Here is a 19,156-nt window from a genome sequence, read left to right on the forward strand (position 1 = left end):
AGAATATAATCTTCCCTGAATCCAGCTTGAACTCTCAAAAGCTGGGTGTGCAGTACACAGTACTTTGTAATAGAAATTTCACATTTTAAAAAAATGAACAGAAGTGCTTATCTCAGATCCATTGTTCAAGATTGCTCCACACATTTTTTCAACAGTTAAAGTAATATTTAAATTTCATGGGCATGTCATCAATTGGAAAGTGTGTTACATGTTCTAAATTTAGTCTTCCTATATGTCCCATCAGAGACCTACATCAGAGAGAAGTAATTCAGTTGTCTGATTCTGCTGCCAATTTTTATCTTTTGCAATACATTTAGCATTCTAGACCTCACACTCTATCCCACTGTGATTTTTTCCATGTACATTTTTTATTATATTAAAATCAGTCAAAGGTCCAACAATAAAACGCTGCTTATGAGATACTGTTGTTAAACTTTCATTACATTGATTGTTAAATCTGAAAAAGTTTAATAAAACATAGGTTGCTTTTGAATTTGATAGCTGCATCTCCCAAGAATCATTTTAAACAAATATTAATTTTTAAGAGGAAAAAAATGTTCTGTATGTAGTCACATTTCAGTATCTAGCAGTTCTGAACATAATTTCAGAAAAAGCAACAATTGGCCAGGAGTTTAAGCTAGACAAATTCTGGTTCTGCTGGGCACAGCTAGTTCTTTTTTCATCCCTTTCGAGGAATGTGAAAAGAAATAGTACTAAAGCAAAAGGAAAAAAAAAAAAAACGTTGTTCAACAAATTCAAAGTTAAGTTTTATTTCCTAACTATCTTAACTACAGACTGCTGCTTAACAAAACTACCCCACCTTCATGTCTTAGTATACAACCATCTTATTTGCCCACAGTTTTGTAGATCAGCAATTTGGTCTGTGTTCAACTGGGTGATTCTTTTCTGGTCTTCCCTGGGGTCACTCATACAACTGCAGTCATCTGGCATCGTGGCTAGAGCTGGATGGTCTAGGATGGCCTCATTCACGTATTTGGGGTTAGTATTAGCTGTAGGCAGGGCTTCTCTCTCTTTATGATCTCTCATTCCCATGGAGGCTAGCCCAGGCTTCTTCACATGGCAGTCTCAGAATTCCAAGAGGGTGATGAATCTCACAAAGTCACTTCCACAGCATTCTATCAGTCAAAGCAAAGTACAAGGCCAGCCCAAATTCAAGGGGATGGAGAAACAGTTTCCATCTCTTAATGGGAAGAGATAAAGCCACACTTAACTGAAGTGTTCATGCAGGCGTGGAAAGAATTTGCAGCTATTTTTTTCAATCTACTACAGTAAAAATGGCTCAAAATTCAGAAACTACAGAAGAGATTGATCAATTTGATTACATTAAAATAAAAAAACCTAGTACTACAAAAACACTAAGTAAAATAAAAAGATGAATGACACACATGAAAGGATATTTGAAATTTATGTCACAGACGAAAGTTTAATATCTCTAGCATATAAAGAACTTCTAAAAAACAGAAAATGGAAGGACTGACAACACTATAGAATACTATAGAACACTAGAATGCACTAGAGACATAAACAGACAGTTTGCAGAAAAAGAAATGCATGTGGTCCTTAACCATGTTAAAAAATGTTCAACCTCACTTTATTTTTCTTTTTTAAGCAGTCAGACTGTTCTCTCTCCCCTACTCTCCCAAAGGAACAGAATACCCTCACTTCTAATAAAGGAAATGCAAATTTAAACTACACCGAGATATAATTTTTTATTTATCACATGAGCGAAAATGCCAAGTGTTTGACAATATATTCTGATGAGAAACAGGTCCTCACATACATTGCTGTTTGGGGAATGCAAAATGGTATCACTCCTATGAAAGGACTTTTGTAGTAGCAGCAAAATTACATATATATATTTGACCTAGCAATCCCTCTTTCAGAAATCTATCCCAGTGATACACTGGCAAAAATGAAAAAAGACAAATGCATAAAGCTATTCATTACAACACTATTTGTAATAGCAAATGGAGTCCAATGTCCATCAATAGGAGACTGGTTGAATAAACTATAATACCTACACAGTGGAGTTCTATACAGCTGTAAAAAGCAATGAAGAATCTCTCTATGTAGTAATATAGAGTGATTTCTAGGCATATAGTTAAATGAAAAAAGCAAAATAGAGAAATGAATGTATATAGTATGATACTATTTATCTAAGAAGGAAGGGCAAAAAATGTATATATACATACCTTATACAAAGCAAACAATGAAATGAAAGATAAACCATAAAGTTTTTTAAAAAACGATTCCTTGGGCCAGCCCGTGGCTCACTCGGGAGAGTGCGGTGCTGATAACACCAAGGCCACGGGTTCGGATCCCATGTAGGGATGGCCGGTTAGTTCACTGGGTGAGCGTGGTGCTGACGACACCAAGTCAAGGGTTAAGATCCCCTTACCGGTCATCTTATATATATAAAAAAAAAAGATTCCTTATTGGGGAATAAAAGGAACAAATGGAGGGAATAAGGAGACTACTCTGCCTATACCTTGTTTCATAGATTTGACCTTAGAGCCAAGTTTACATCATTATTAAGAAATTTTGAACTGTTTAAAAAGGCAATCCCTCAAAGCAAAATGAAACTGTGATTTGAGTTATAGCATAACTGCACAGAGAACAATTCCAAGTAAATTTAAATCACAATGATTTGATTGTATATGCACCGAAGATAAAAAATACTAAAAAACACCCCAAAAAACCCTCAATGTATTTTTAGTAATCATATTGTTAACGGTGATATTTGCTATTTTGAACCTGCTGTTTGTGTATTGTGGGATAAATCACATAAATCAATTATATTGGTGTTTTTGAGATCCAAATTTTTAGACTGGAATAGAAGATCTATCAAGCTAAATAAAAACCCTGTGGTCCTAACTTTGAATTGGAAGTATCAGTATGAATTCACAATATATTTTATCTTTAAAAAAAAATGCTGTCTACTAAGAGACCTAGATACAATGACCAACCCAATAGCAATTGACACCCACTAAACACCCAAATTGTAGTCCTTAAATACTACAATCACATTTTAAATATCAGGGTTGCTTAAAGAAATACGTGATTCCAGGTCTGGAGTAGAAAGGTTACATCTTGTCATACCAGAAAGCAAGGAAGTTATCCAAGACTACTAGGGTTTGACAACAGGACTCAGAAGTCAACATGAAGAATCTCCCACTTGCCAAAGATGGGACCATGTGAGCATAAGGATAATAACTGCAATTGATTGAAGCACATAAATTATGTTTAAATTACTGAGTCCATAACGATACTAAAAACATTTTATTTGTCTTTGAAGGACCCTGGGGAGCCATCTCATTGTTTTGAAAGCTGGAAATAAAAAGAAAGACAGTATTTATTGTCTTTTCTATACGAACTATACCTCATGTAACCAAATAGTTGGTGAAAGAAGCTCCTCTTTATAGAAGCAGTCCAGCTAATAAACAACGGTAAAATTACAATATCACGATTTTATAATCCCTGACATAATGACTCAGTGGCATCTAACATCATAAAGAGAAAGATAACCAGACATTGTGCACCTCCTAACAGAAGTGTGAACATGACCTACAAAGAATTCCTGCCAAAACAATAAGTCTGAATTTGACCAGACCTCTAGATCGAAATACCTACTTATAGGCAGTACAGGGGAGAGGAACATGCTAAAACAAAACAAAGCAAAACAAAAAAACCCACACGGTTGCGATAAGCAAAACCCAGACTGTGAAAAAATTCTTCAGATTAAATGATTCAATTTATTCAAACAATAAATTGCAAAGAAAAATAGAAGAGAGATGGAGGAACAACCTATAGAAAAAGGGACTTAAAGACCTATCGACTGACTGCAATTTGTGGACTTTAATTGGATTCTGATTTGAAAGGGAAAAAAACCTTTATGAAGCAGTGGGGGAAATTTAATCACTGACTACCTAATTAGTAATACTAAAAAATTATTACTATTTTACACACGTGTATCTAGTTTCATAGATCTGACTTTAGATCCTCACACATATCTGGGGTAGGTGTTAGCCATAGGTGGTGCCTGGGTGATGGTGACAGAAGGTAACAGTTGGGAGTATGAATACAATATTTGCCATGACTTGATAATTGATTCATATGAGTATGGGACACATGAAGATTCATTATACTATTTATCTCTATTTTTGTTTGCAAATTTTCACAATAAAATGTTAAAAAGAAAAAAATGTATTTAAGTTATTTTTCTAGGATGAGAAAACTCTTTTTGAAAGTCTTCTAGTGGGCATTATTGTGGCTAAATACCTAGAATTGTGGTGATTCATTCTGTGATTATGAGGAAAGCCTGCCAAGGACAAAGCCAAAACATTTTTGAGAGTAGAGCAATGTAATAGAATCAACCTGGTTCTTGATGGCTAAGTCACAGAATAAACCCACCCTGGATATCTAGTTATATAATAACTATCTCTGTTGTTTAATCCATTTTGAATTGGTTTCTGTTATTGCAGTGGAAAACATTCTAACCAAAACAGTGGAGAAAAATGCATTTCTATGTGTGTAAGGTCAGTAAAAGTGATACTAGGTAGTGTGTCTGCTTTATCTTACAGAGTGTTGAGTAGAACAGCACCCCTCTAATCACACCATAGGCCTTAGACTGTTTCTTTCTACCTCTCAAATTCCAGAGGAATTATTTAGCCAGTATATCACCCTCCACCTATATCCTGTTCCAAATCTTAGTAATCACATTGCTACAGAATGCCAGGCACTAGCAATCCTCCACCTACCACCAGGATGGGGGCCTCCTTGCCATCTAGCTGAAGAGTGATGCAACTCCAGAATCTTATACTTAGAGCCTGCTTCCTAGGACCACACCCAATACCAATTATCTTAGGTGAAGTTCCCTAGAAAAAGGGATTCTTGTGCAAGTGATTTGTTGGAGGAGTATTCTCAGGAGAACAGGAGGGAGGAAAGTAGGATAGGACAGGCAAAAAGCTAAGCAACAATATAATTTCAGCTGGAGACCAGCTTTCACCTGACCCTTGGGGAGTTCTGGAGTCCAATTCGTACACGAATTGTACTGCAGAGATAGCCCCACCTTTTGTACCATTACAGCAGTCAGTCATCGGTTGTGAGCTGCATGGGGTGAAGGTGGGGGTGGGGTCTGTGTGTGTAACACTCATAGCAGCTGGGGGTAAACGTGCCCAATTAAAGGGATCTAGGCAGAGCGTCAGCAGTGTCCACTACAATTTCCAAACTTACTCCAAATAATAGCCAAAATCTGGGCTGGCTGGTTAGCTCAGTTATAACGTGGTGTTGCAACACCAAGGTCAAGGGTTTGAATTCCTGAACCAGCCAGCCGCCAAAAAAAAAAAAATCTTACGTGACGCTGCATGATCTAGCCCATCCCTGCCTAACCACTCCCTTTCTGTCAAAGATAATCTCCAGCTACTCTCCATTTTTCACTCCACTTTAGCCAGACTGACCACCTCACAATTATTTGAATTCTCTAGCATGTTCCTGCTTCAGATCCTTTGCGCTTCTCTGTTCCCTCATCTGGAATGATCTCCCCACCCCCACCCTCAACCCATGTTCTTAAGACAAGGTCCCTTGTATATCACGTCTTTACTCAAATGACACCTTCTTAGTAAGGCTTTCACTGGATGCCCTATCTAAAACTACAACTTCCACCTCTAACCAACACTTACAATCTTTTTATTTTCAATACTTTTATCCTTAGCACTTATCAGTATCTAACATACTGTATAGTTTTCTTATTTATCGTATTATCTGGTAGCACTCTAGAATATAAGCTGAGGAGCACTTAAAACAGTGCCTCGTAGGCTGTATGCGCTTAGTTAATATTTGTTGAACACATGAATGAATGAATGAATGATTCCTGGCACAAAGTGTAAATTCTCAATAAATATTGTTTGAACTGAACTGAAATGAAATGGAAAATATCTGCACAACCCCCTGTGTAATATAGATGGGGAGAGGGCATATATATTTTCATACTCAGAGTTTGCCATAATATATGTTCTTTCTTCAATAATATTACAAAAGCTTAATTTCTTCATGTTATGTTATATGTGTGTATGTTTATATATATTATTTATATATATAAATATTAGTAATAAAAGTAAAAGCACTAAAGATTTTCTAATTTTATTTAAATGAATTCAAATCAAATTTAATAATCCAGATCTACATACAATAAAGTAAGGTAAAGATATGGCAAAATTAAAGTGAATACAGGTTGTACAGATAGCTCAATTTCTATAAAATTTAAATTAAAGATGAAACTATTTAAGATCTTATATGCAATGGAATATTCTGATCTCAGAGAGTAGAAAACTATTAAGACATGTAAAATTACTAAGATGTGTAAAATTTCAAATCTCTCAATCCTAAAATGTATCAGTAGATACCAAAAATCTTCAAGGCACATTAGAAGTTTTCTACAAAGAAACCTTTTTTTAAAACTAAGAAAACTATAAAAGCACCTATCAGACACTCTATGGCATTTTTTGCTGGAAAGTCTACCAGCATGAGATTAACCTTGAGTGGAGGCAGCCTCAGAACCAACTCTGGCTTCTTCCTGTAAATCATCTCCATCAGAGGGTTCTGATTCAACTGGAGAATTTCCTTCTTCTAGCTCAGCATATTCATCAGAGCTCTTGTTCTCTGTGGTACCTTTATCATTATTGATGGCAACAGCTTCATCTGGAGCTGCATTCATAACCTCTGGGGTCATTTCAGAATTGACTTCAGAGGTTTCAGCCGTCACTGCATCTGTAATCTCTGGCCCAGTTTCAGCACTGACTGCTGTTGTCTCCACCGGAGCAGTCTCCACATCACCTGGACAGGCTGAAGCTTCTTCTATGACCACGACGGCAGCACCTGGAATTTCTTCTGTGCCTACCACCTCAGCTGCCACTACCGATACTTCAGGGGCTTCCGCACTTGCTTCCTCAGCTTCTGCAATATTCTCTTTTTCACCTTTAAGATTTAGTCCATTAAGCAAAGTATTAATTTAAAGAGCATGGGAATACAATGGAACACTGTGCAGTCATTTTATTTTGTGCAGTCATTTAAAAATGTGAGACAGATCTATATGTACTGATACGTAATGGTCTTCAAGGTAGACTATAAAGCAAAATGGCAAGGAAGGAACAATGTATACAGTATGGTACCAAATATCTGCATATTTGTGTTAGGACAAGAGGGGGTAAGTTATTTACCTAGATAGGTGTATTTGCAAAGCCTCTCTCTAGGAGGATTCAAAGAAACTGGTACTATTGGTTACCTCTCAGGAGGAAAAATGAGGATCTGCTTTTCTGTAAACCCTTTTGAACTTAAAAAAAACCATTTGCACGTGTTACTTATTCAAATACAAAGAACATGAAAATAAATAGCCACCCTATTCAACCTTTCATGTGAAATAGCATGGAAGAGCAGCTGATGACCCTGAGGAATCACTAATCCTCTCTCAACCTCAGTTTTGTCATCTGTAAAAGAGGGATACTGATAATATCTACCTCACAGTGCTATTGTGGAGATTAATTAAGTAATAGGTATGAAAAGGGACTTAAAACCAATAAAGTACTATCCAAATGCTGTATTTGATTATTATTAAAATAATCTTCCATGATTATATTCAATAATATTTATTGATGCTATTCTGTTTCTTAATGTTGTCATGACTAAAAGGTTAAGACTGGCTTATGAGCAGCTAATATCTCTGTCCCTAAATAGTGATCATAGGAATTGATAATAATGGCATTATAGTTGAGATGAAAAAAGTATGGTTTAAAGCAAGAAGTTTAAGGTAAGAAATATACATTAGGGTAAAAATGTGAAGTTTTTGTTTCTATGGTTGCCATTGTATCAACTGAGAGACCCAATATATACCACTGATTCCATTAATGTCAATTGTACTTAAAACAAAGACACACAGGTGGTCTTAGCTGAAACTGAAACAAAAATTAGTTTTATGATTTTAAAAAAGCAATGAGGGAAATGAAAGGTCAAACTGCTGAGAGAGACAGATACTAAAATTATGACTGCATGAATGGATGCCTGAGCAGGGGAAAAATAATATTACCGTACAAAGAAATCAAAGCTACTTGTCAGCAGTATAAATGTAAAATGTGTTCATTTATCAAATGTGCTCATCCAAAACATATAACAATATTCTTTAGGTTTTGGTTGGACTTTTCCTTTCTGAATAAACTCCTATTCAAAGCCATTCTGGATTAAGTTAGTAAAGAAGCCAAAAGCAAATAGAGTTTATTACTAGACTAAGATGATGAGATTTAGTGCCTCAAAACATAAAAATAAAATAAAATAAAATAAAAATAAATAAATTAAGAAATTCACTTTACCTTGAAGTGGAAGTAACTCTGCTTTTGTTTTTTCTTTCAAATTTGTTATATGTTCCGTGTGTTTGGCTTGCTCTGATGTGACTGCCTTGTAAGTCTGGAAATAAATATGTGCTTAGGTTTATTTCTTGAGTTTTAGATTCATCATGCCAAGCTAAAAGGTATATACAATTCTCCATATAATCATCATTAGAAGTTTAAAACATAATCCCAATGTAGCAAAGAAGAGAAATCAATGTACACCATTTACTCTTTTACTTCCCCTTTGGAAACATTTGTCATTAAGAAGAATGCTCTAACAGGAGTCAAAGATAACTGAAAACATGCATAATAAATAGAAAAAAAGTTTGACAAAGAAGGAAAAGATAAATTATGCTAGAACCAAAATATCCTGAAAGGTATTTACAAATGTCCTCCAGCATTTAAATCTACGTTCACACAAAAACCTATATGCAAATGTTCATGGTAGATTTATTCATAATAGCCCAAAACTGGAATCAGCTCAGATGGCCTACAATGGATGAATAGTTAAATTGACTGTGGTCCATTCGTAACATGGAACACTACTCAGCAGTAAAAAGGAATGAACTGTAGATACATGCAACAATTTGGATAAATCTCCAGATAATTATGCTGATGAAAAAAAGCCAATTTCAAAAGGTTACATGCCCTACATTCAATTTGTATAATATTCTTCAAATGACAAAAGTATAGAAATAGAGAACAGATTAGTGACTGCCAGGTTGGGAAGAAAGAAGGGAAGAGCAGGAGGGAAGTATGTACAGTTATAAAAGGACAACACAAGGGATCCTTGAGAAGGAACTGTTCTGAATCTTGACAGTGGTGGTGAATGTGCAAATCTACAAGTGATAAAACTGCATAGAATTAAATACACATGCACACATAAGTGCATATATTGGTAAAATATGACAAAGATCAATGGATTGTATTAATGTTAATTTCCAATGTTGTGATATTGTATTACAGTTATAAATGATACTATCACTGGGGAAATGAGGTGAAGGGTATATGAGATCTCTCTGCATTATTTCTTATAACTGCATGTGAATCTCAATTATCTCATAATAAAAACATTTACAAAAATCTTCCAAAATGACTCTTGCTAGATCCTAATGAAAATTCCTTAGGTAAGCTAGGATTAGTCATTAGAAGCAACAGTATGATCTGACCATAGGTTACATGAGAAAGAGTATTAGAAGAAAGCTATCTTAACCATGGACAAAATGTGCAGGTTTCCTTTCATTTTATATTTAAGTAGTTCTCTCTGGTCTACATTCAAATTAGACAATGATATTTAAAAAATGAAAATCTCACTATTCACATATTATTATTATCTCAGCTTTTTAAAAATGTTGGTAGTAGTTTAACTCTCCACAATAGGATTACAGATTTTTAAAATTTGTATATTTATACAGTTTTCTACATTTTTAATAGAAACCACGCACCTTATTAAAAAATTGTACTATGCAAACTACAAACCATTTTATAATATAAAAATTAGACTGTGAAAAGGAAAATCTGTAACCTCAGGGGTGGAAGTGATGCAAAAGTGGCCCTTTTATAACAAACTCCTCAGGATTTGGTGAATTCATACTTGAACCATCTGGCTTTAAACTTGCAGAGCAAATAGGATCAGCAGGAATGACAATCAACATTTTTGTATAAAAGCAGAGAATATTTTCCTAGCAGGGTGGGAGCTTCTGACAGTTTACAGAACAAATATGCTGAGTCAGAATACTCAGTTCTCACTACACTAAAATGAAACTGGTGTATAAGTTCACATTCTTGAAATGACCATCCCAGCAGCAATATCCCAAGGGACACTAATCTTATTGTTCAAGGGGATGAAACACAAAGTGAGAAAAAAGACTAACTTTAGGCAGAACTGAAGAGATGACAATATTAGAATAATTCACACTCATGTGGCCCAAAGAATTTAGCTTTTCCAAATGCAGCATAGTTAAGCACGGAGTAGAAAAAAGGCCTATTAGAAGAGATGGTCTCAAATTTAGACTTTGGAAGTTATTGACAAATGATATTATTCATTTATTAAAGGGCATTTAAAGGGCCAGCCCATGGCTCACTTGGGAAAGCGTGGTGCTGATAACACCAAGGTCAAGGGTTAAGATCCCCTTATCAGTCATCTTAAAAAAAAAAAAAAAAAAAAATATATATATATATATATATATCACAATGTTTGTAAATCAGTCTGTTATTACTTTTTCTTTTCTGAGTAATAGACTATTTTATAGCAGTTTTAGATTTTACAGAGAAACTGAACAAAAAGTACAGTTACCATACTCCCATGCCACACCCCTCCCCCACAGTTTCTCCTATTATTAACATCTTGGTATTTTTTTATTATTATTATTATTTTTTTTTATTTTTTTAAAGATAACCAGTAAGGGGATCTTAACCCTTGACTCGGTGTTGTCAGTACCACGCTCTCCCAAGTGAGCCACAGGCCGCCCCCAGTATTTTTTTTTAATACACCCAGACCCTCAAAAAAATTGAAGTGACCTGGGCCTCTCTCTGATTCTTTGGGGCCCTAATAGTAGAAGATCTCACTTGGAAATGAAAAACTGCTCTTGGCTACTGAGCACTGTGGGGTCAGTTTGTAAAAATCTAATATAGATTTTATGTTAGTACAGGTCATAAAAAGGAAGGGGAGGACTAGAATACAAATTTTGGAGTGCCTTCAGGTGTATTTCCTTCTGAAAGTAGCCTAAGATTTTGGGGAATTAAGGTTTTCAACATTCGAGATTAAAACTGCATAATGTTAGAGATGTCCAACTTCTACCCCCAGTGGGAGCGAATGAGACCATAAAGTGTTCTCAAGGATAGCCAGTTTATAACCTCTCAGTTTAAGATTCCTTATGCAAAGAAAAAATTCACAGACTGGAGAGGTTCATGTCTGGCACTGGTAAATATAATTAGGGATTGGTCCTGCCCCGTGGCTCACTCGGGAGAGTGCGGCGCTGGTAGCGCCGAGGCCGCGGGTTTGGATCCTGTATAGGGATGGCTGGTGTGCTCGCTGGGTAAGCGTGGTGCAGACGACACCAAGCCGAGGGTTGCGATCCTCTTACCTGTCAGGAAAAAAAATAAAAATAAAAATAAAATTTTTTAAAAAAATTATATATATAATTAGTGGTATAGCGATATCCAGATGAAATTCAGTCTTCCAGCTTTCCAGATCATTACACGGCTTAGTCCCAGTCTTTGATTTTTCAGTGACCTATATCCAACTAGAGTGGCCCTGGGCAGTAAATTCAACATTAAACAGCAGAAAGATGGCAAAAGCAAAAGAATCTGGGTACAAGTGAAAGCTGGTAGATTAGATTAGTGGAGGACAATATAAGTGACATGTCTGAAGTTCCCTGACTTCTTGAGGCTCTCAAAATTCTGAAGATTAGAATATATATTTTGGTTTGGCCATATCAGACAGTTCCTGTGCAACTGCTCCTAGTCATGACTAAAAATCCCTTTACCCATTTTTTTCTAGGGTCAAACCAAAGTATGAGGGTACTTCAAAAAGTTTGCGGAAAAATAGAATTAGAAGATAATATGAATCTTTCCATGAGCTTTTTGAAGAATCTTTGTATAGTAATAGTGTACTCTTACGGTTTCCAACGAATTTATAATTACTTTTACTCGTAAGGAAGATTTGATTTCGATTTAGAAACTTTATGACAAAATGGTGAATGATTCAATAGGCTTATCTTATTTAACTCGCAAATATTCTGTTGTTTTAGCTCCAAAATCAGACTATTAAAAGTTTTGTTTTACAGTAGTTACCCGGAGAAAATGGACAGGGACTGGAGAGAAAAATACACTTTTCATTTTATGTATATCCATCCTGAATTTTTAAAAAACTTATGAACAAATATGATTTTTTAAAAATAATAAAACCATTTAAAAATATAAAACTAATAAAAATTATGGAGGCAGTAAAAAGATTGGGGTTAGGAAGGAAGAGATGACTAGGTGGAGTACAGGGGAATTTTAGGGTAGTGGAAATATTCTGTATGATATTGGAATGGTAGATACGTGTCATTATATATTTGTCAAAACTCATTGAATATACAACACAAAGAGCGAACCCTAATGTAAATTATGGACCTTAGTATAATAATGTATTGATATTGTCTCATCAATTATAACAAATGTACCACACTAATGTAAAATGCAAGTAGGGAAAGAAGGCAGGGGGGAGTGAAGAGATATATGGCAACTTTCTATACTTTCCACTCATCTTTCTATGAACTTGAAATAGCTCTAAAAAAAAGTCTATTGGGGCTGGCCCGTGGCTCACTTGGGAGAGTGCGGTGCTGATAACACCAACGCCGCGGGTTCGGATCCTATATAGGGATGGCTGGTTAGCTCACTTGGGAGAGCGTGGTGCTGACAACACCAAGTCAAGGCTTAAGATCCCTTTACCGGTCATCTTTGTAAAAAAAAAAAGTCTATTAATTGTTTGAAAAGTTAATCTTTCAAAACAGTTCTTGTGAAATGTTAATAATACTACCTACCTTACAGAATTGCTGTAATTGTTAAATGACCTTGAGCCTGGCATATGATACGCAAATGTCAGCTATTATTATTAGCATTTATAATAACATTGTTTTTACTGAAAGTCATCCACATTAGTGGTATTAAGAAATGTCAATATGATACCTAGAAAACTCTTCATAATAGTCTGGTTAATATATTCTTATGAAAACCTTGTATTTTAATGATTACAAGGTATTTTTCAAATGTGTATACTTAATGACACTCAAACCTATTGCTACATTGTATATTTAATTAATCCCATGTCCTGATTTTGACACTGCTTTGAGTTTTACCACAGGATGTAAAATACATGAATTCCTGAATACATGAATTATTTAATTACTTACATAATATCCACCAGCACTGACTGTGACACCTACAACCAAATAATAAATCATATTTGATCCAGATGATCCAGGGAATTTGTTAGATGACATCCGGCGAAGAGATGCTAGGAAAATAAATTTAGACACAGTTAACTTTACTACTTATGTGGAACTATTTCAAATAATTACATCTTTAAAAAAATATCTCCAGGTTCAGATCCCCTTACCGGCCAGCCCCCAAAAAATAAAAATTAAAAAATTTTAAAAATTAAAAAATTCTCCTCAGTGAACCTAGAATCTATTAACATCAAGTGAACTTAGCTTGAGGGAATACAGTATTGTCAGGCAGGGTAATAATTCCACTTGACATCCTCCCAATCTAATTTGGTAAGTACTTATGAAACCTGTCACCTTGATACTTAGCATCATGCTTTTCTTGGAAGGGGTGCAGGTGTGGGTAAGGTGAAATTACAAAAGCACTAAACAAATTTTTTTTTTTTTTTTTAAAGATGACCGGTAAGGGGATCTCAACCCTTGGCTTGGTGTTGTCAGCACCACGCTCAGCCAGTGAGCAAACCGGCCATCCCTATATAGGGATCCGAACCCGTGGGCTTGGTGTTATCAGCACCGCACTCTCCCGAGTGAGCCACGGGCTGGCCCAAGCACTAAACAATTTTAACAGCCAAATGAGATGTATATTAGCAAAAGAAATCCATTTACTGTATGTACTCTACTATAGGTTTCATTGGGAAAGATTATTTTTCAAAAAAGTGAATTAAATATATTTGTACATAAAATTTAATAAAATTTGTATTTATACATTACATAAAATATTGATGTTGAAATCCAACATATTTCTGTAGATCTATAATACAGATATAGCTACAGGGAAAAAAAACCTCAATTTTTCTAATATAAAGCAGAGATAGATGAAAGCTTTTATAAGTGAAATTTTGCAACAAGGTCGTACCTGAAATAAAAGTGCAATTCTGTACAAACTAACAGAAATAGATAAAAGTACTGTATTATTATATTTAAATATACTTATTCTCTAGTGTTAGAATTTTACATACCCTAATACCTTGGAATTGAAATTTTTACAATAGACTCAAAATTGGAAGGAGCTTGAAGTTCATATAGCTCAAATTCTTTATTTTAAAGATAAAGAAGTAAAGACATTTATGTATTCATTCAACAAGTACAATTGAGCATCTATTACATGTTTGAAATGGTTAGAAGCATTAAGGATACAACTGTGAACAAGACATATAAGGTCCCTAGCCTCAAGTAGCTCACAGTAGGAGGGGACGAACATACAGACAAATAACTATGGATGACAAATGCTGTAACAGATGGTAAGTAGATGCCTAATGCAGGGAAAAAACTCAGCCAGCTGGCTTAAGGTAGCTGTCACAATTGAAAAGACACTACCTGAGTTTCAAAGGAAAGTAGGAGTTTGTCAGATAAATAAGGGAAGGAGAAATGCCACTGGAAGCAGAAGGCACAGCATGTGCAAAAGCATGAGAGTTTCATGGCCAGGAAAATGCAAAGTAATTTGATGTGGTCTGACCTAGAGAGTATAGGTGCAGGACTAGTGAGAGATTATGATTTGCACAGGGTGAATCTTAAGACAAGTGCACTGGTCACAAACCTTCCTAGTAGCAAAATTACGTTTCTTGTTTATGTTCTGAGTTTGAATATAAATGGTAATCTATTGAAAAAAATTTTTTCTCTACAAATGTGCTTCAAGAAGCTATAAGAAATTATGGCTTTGACTTGTGGGATTTTTGTTGACTTAAAAATACGTCTATGATCAAATAGGGAATGTATAGCATCATATTTCTCAACCACACAGAAATATCAAAAATATTCTTTAATAGGAAAAAATAAAAAAATTATCAGAGATTTAAGTAGACTTAAATACAAATAAAATTATGGCCAAGTTATTTAAAATAGCAATAAAATTGGAAATATTAAATAAGGATTAATTAGAAAAATTTTGGCACGTTCATACAATGCAAAAAATATAGACATTATAATTTTTGCAGGAGATTATTTACTTATATGAGAAAATATTTACAATATATTAAGTGAAAAGTCATAGCAAAATACTGTGTACGGAAATACAGATGCTTCTCGATTTATGATGGGGTTACCTCCTGATCAAATCTTAAACTGAACCATTGTAAGTTTGGAACTGTCTGTATCCCAGTCTTGTGGAAGCAGTATGCATAAGGAAAAAAATGCATGAGGGGGAGAAAAAGGTCTGGAAGACTAAATATACTAAAATGTAAACAGTGGTGTTCACTGCTGGTAGAATTACAGGTGACTTCTATTCTCTATTTTGCTCTTCAGGATTTTTTCCCCAATGATCTATTATAAGCCTAAATTACTTACTCATTAAAAAGTTACATTTTTAAAAGCAAAAAAGGAGACAACAAAATCATAAAACTGAGACAAATTTATTTTTCATTGAAGTAGAACCAATAAAAGGTTAATTAATATACCAATAAAAGGTTAATTAATGTCCACGACTGAAGACAAATTTAAGTTTCTAATCCATACTGTGTCTTAGAATACATAAATCAGTACTACAAAGAATACTAATTAGATGAAAATTAGAGAAAGACCAGTACTGTTACAACCAGTATCCCTAATCACGTATATAGAACTTCTATTTGTTTGTTTTTGGTGGCTGGCCAGCACAGAGATCCGAACCCTTGTCCTTGGTGTTATCAACATCACGCTCTATCCAAGTGAGCTAACCCGCGCTTATTTAGAATTTTTAAACTACTTTTATTTTGCCCTAAGGCGGGGAGGAAATTATGCGAAAGGCGCAGCTATAAACAGGTGTAGGTGTCTGCGCGCGACGTCGGTGGGAGACGCAGACGGCTGATGCGAAAGGCCTCGCTCAAGGGGCTCAGCCTCTCTTCCCCAGTCAGAACAGCCCCGTTATCTTCGGGCTTCTCCCTACTTCATCAGTGGGGGGGGAAATTGCTCTTACTCAGTATATAAAGATGGAGAAAAACGAAGACATCTTATTTCTGTTACTGTGGGAGCAACTTCTTCCCAGCACTATTTTAAAAGAAAAATAAAGCTACTTGAACAGACCTCCCTCCCTCCCACCACCATCGTCCACACAGGCCTAATCAAGGTGAAAAAAAGAGGCCCGTGGAATTTTCCGCGGGAGTCCCTCCCCCTCTCTCCGGTTCGAATCCGCGCTCCGGGATAAAGCTACCACAGAAGCCTCGGGACTGAGGCGAACTGAAGAGAGAATTCAGAACTTTCCGTGAGGTTGTCTAAGAACCGTCCCCCTATCAGGGACGGAGAGCGGGGTGACCCATGAGCACCAGCAAAGAGCGGCTGGGGCAGAACCGCACCGGATCGCAAACCTGGTCCCTGGGGGGGAAACAGGCTTTCCTACTCACACCTATTAAGCACCTACTACGTTCCTGGCACTATACTAGGCGCTTTCCTATATGTCAATTTTTATTTGACGAGCTTCCAGCTCGCACTGCAACTTCCCTTTAGGAACTTTCCGAGGACGCTTCTCCCATGCATCCCCAAACCCGAAGGTGATGGATGTGTGGACTACCGAGCCGAACAGTTGGACGGCCGCGGGCCTATCTGCCGCCCCTTAGGAAAGTGGCCCAAGGGCCGCTCCCTCTCGGGGGGCACTCAGGGCTCCGGCGCTCGCGGGGTCCGGGCTGCCGTCGGCGCTCCCTCCGCGCGCCCACCCGCCCGTCCGCCCCTCTGCTTCCCCCTAAGGTTGTGCAGAGAATGGGTCCCCGTAACACTGACAGAGGTGAGCTTCGAGTATGTTAGCCGGGCTCTTTCCTCAGTGCCTTCAACTACATGTCGACTCGTTAAAACGCACAACCATTATTGTCCCTATTTTACAGATGCGGGAACATCTGAAACCACTCGCCCGGGACCAGGATTCGAACCATGAAGTATTCAGAAGCCAACGCTGGAAAGGTCCCCTACTTCCAAATCCTCCAAGGGCTTTGGGGTGTCTTCCCTGCGACCCTCCCCAGTCCTCCTCCTCCCCGTCCAGACTTGCGTAGCTCCGGATCGTGCCTGGCCGACAGTCCCTCTCGGGCCCGACCGCCGGAGAGGCGCCCCGGACTCACCGTCCTTCCCCAGCGGCGCGGGGCTGGGAGGCGCCCGCAGAGGCAGCGCCAGGGACTTGGAGACCGCCCTGCGGAGATACATCGCGCCCGCCGCCCGCAACGCCGCAGCCTCGGCAGCCTGGCGCGGGCTGACCCGGCGCCGCGAGGAGGTGGCCGGACACCGCCCCGCCCCGCCCCGCCCCAGCCGCCCCCGGGAGGTGGGTCGGGGTTCGTCGTCCGGACCGTCCTCCTCTACCCAGTCTCCAGCTCTGTTCCCTTCCCGGGGATCCGGGAAGCTGACGGTGTCATCTCAGAAAAGGGATAGGGGACCTAGGAGTCACCGTCACCTGCCTGACCCGTTCTGTTCCACTGAGTGTCACTCCTAAAAGCAGGCTGGAAACGATTTGGGAACAGCATCAGGATGAAGACATGGACGTGGTTCATCATGCTGGTTGTGATCTGAACCCACTTGATCTCACGCACTCCGTTAGCTTTCCTAAGACAGGTACGGATGGTGGGAAGTTTCCTACAGATGTAGTGAAGAGAGGGGGTAGCCTCAGCCTTCTGCTAGTGCACTGGGCAATGGTTGGATTTCTAAAACTCACTGTGAAAACATTAAACACAAACTCCAAAAACGCTATATATTACTCTATGGGATGTGAAATTAGTATTTCTATATCAATGAAAAATGTTAAATTATTAGTTTCTTCCCCCAGATTTCAATTACTTCCCTCATCGTGGCTACAAGAATTTGTCATGGTTTGAATATGGAAACAAACATTTATGCTTGTAACATTTTCTAAATGATTCATCTTTGGAAGGGACCGTTTCCAACTATAATAATCCCTCATGTGTGTTTGGCACTTGACCGTTTATAAAGGACTTTCACAAATATGAGTATTATCTCCTTTAATTCTCACTCCCACCCTCTGAGGGAATCATTCCCTCTAGCAAATGACAACGCCAAGTGGTGGGGAGGAATGTCCAAGGATTTATTGATGGTCATGAATTTTTATAAAAATGACATGAACATAATACTTATAGCTCGAAGTTCTCTTGGCATGTAACAGGCACAACATTTGTTCATTTGCTATGTGAATAAACATTTCTCAGAAGTTATAGTCCTGACCACAATTCTAATAATATTTACCATATTCTCACATGAAGGGTACAAGTTGATGGTCAGACTGGTTTTCTTGATACTCAAAGTTAGCCATCCCTAGTGATTAAGCACCTAACAAGGGCAATTAAGTAATCTGTAGTTAATGAAGGGTCAAGTTTAGACTCCCGAGCAGCAAAAGAAGAGGCCAGATACCCAGATGCTCCACCACCAAGTCAGTAGTCCCCCAAATAGCAAAACACAGATTAGTACACTTGCAACATTTGATCAGCGTGGAGTACACATCCTCTGGCAACTTGTGATTAGCTACTACACTGGTGGTGCAGAATGTTTAATGAACTGCTAGCAGCTCGAACAGACTGACAAATCAAACCACATCTGTCTACCACTACAGCTCATTCTTTTCTTGGTATATGTAGAGCTAAACTTTGACTTGGTTGCCAAGGACAGAAAATAGTCAAAGGCAGTCAATGCATTTTAATAAATGAATGGCTGCATTATATTTTTATTTAATGTGTTGTAAGCATTAAATACCAAGGCTCCCCTAAAAAGTATTCTGAGTAAACATTTATAAATGATGATGGTTCCACGACCCTGCTCTAGACTTCCCTTCAGAACTGAATTGTAGATTCAAGGTCTGGTACAGTCTGA

At 37.4% G+C, this 19,156-nt stretch overlaps 1 protein-coding gene across 1 annotated transcript; it reads right to left on the reverse strand.

The window, feature by feature from the left end:
- Positions 1-6,317: 6,317 nt before the first annotated feature.
- MGARP (mitochondria localized glutamic acid rich protein) lies at positions 6,318-17,512 on the reverse strand. Its single transcript, XM_063108753.1, has 4 exons — positions 17,407-17,512; positions 13,295-13,398; positions 8,379-8,472; positions 6,318-6,993 (listed from the first exon to the last, which is right to left on the reverse strand). The coding sequence occupies exons 1-4, from the start codon at positions 17,486-17,488 to the stop codon at positions 6,548-6,550; spliced, it is 726 nt and encodes a 241-aa protein (XP_062964823.1). The 5' UTR covers positions 17,489-17,512; the 3' UTR covers positions 6,318-6,547.
- Between the last annotated feature and the right edge of the window lie 1,644 nt (positions 17,513-19,156).

This window comes from Cynocephalus volans, chromosome 9 (genome assembly GCF_027409185.1).
Source record: "Cynocephalus volans isolate mCynVol1 chromosome 9, mCynVol1.pri, whole genome shotgun sequence".
NCBI classification, from domain to species: domain Eukaryota; kingdom Metazoa; phylum Chordata; class Mammalia; order Dermoptera; family Cynocephalidae; genus Cynocephalus; species Cynocephalus volans.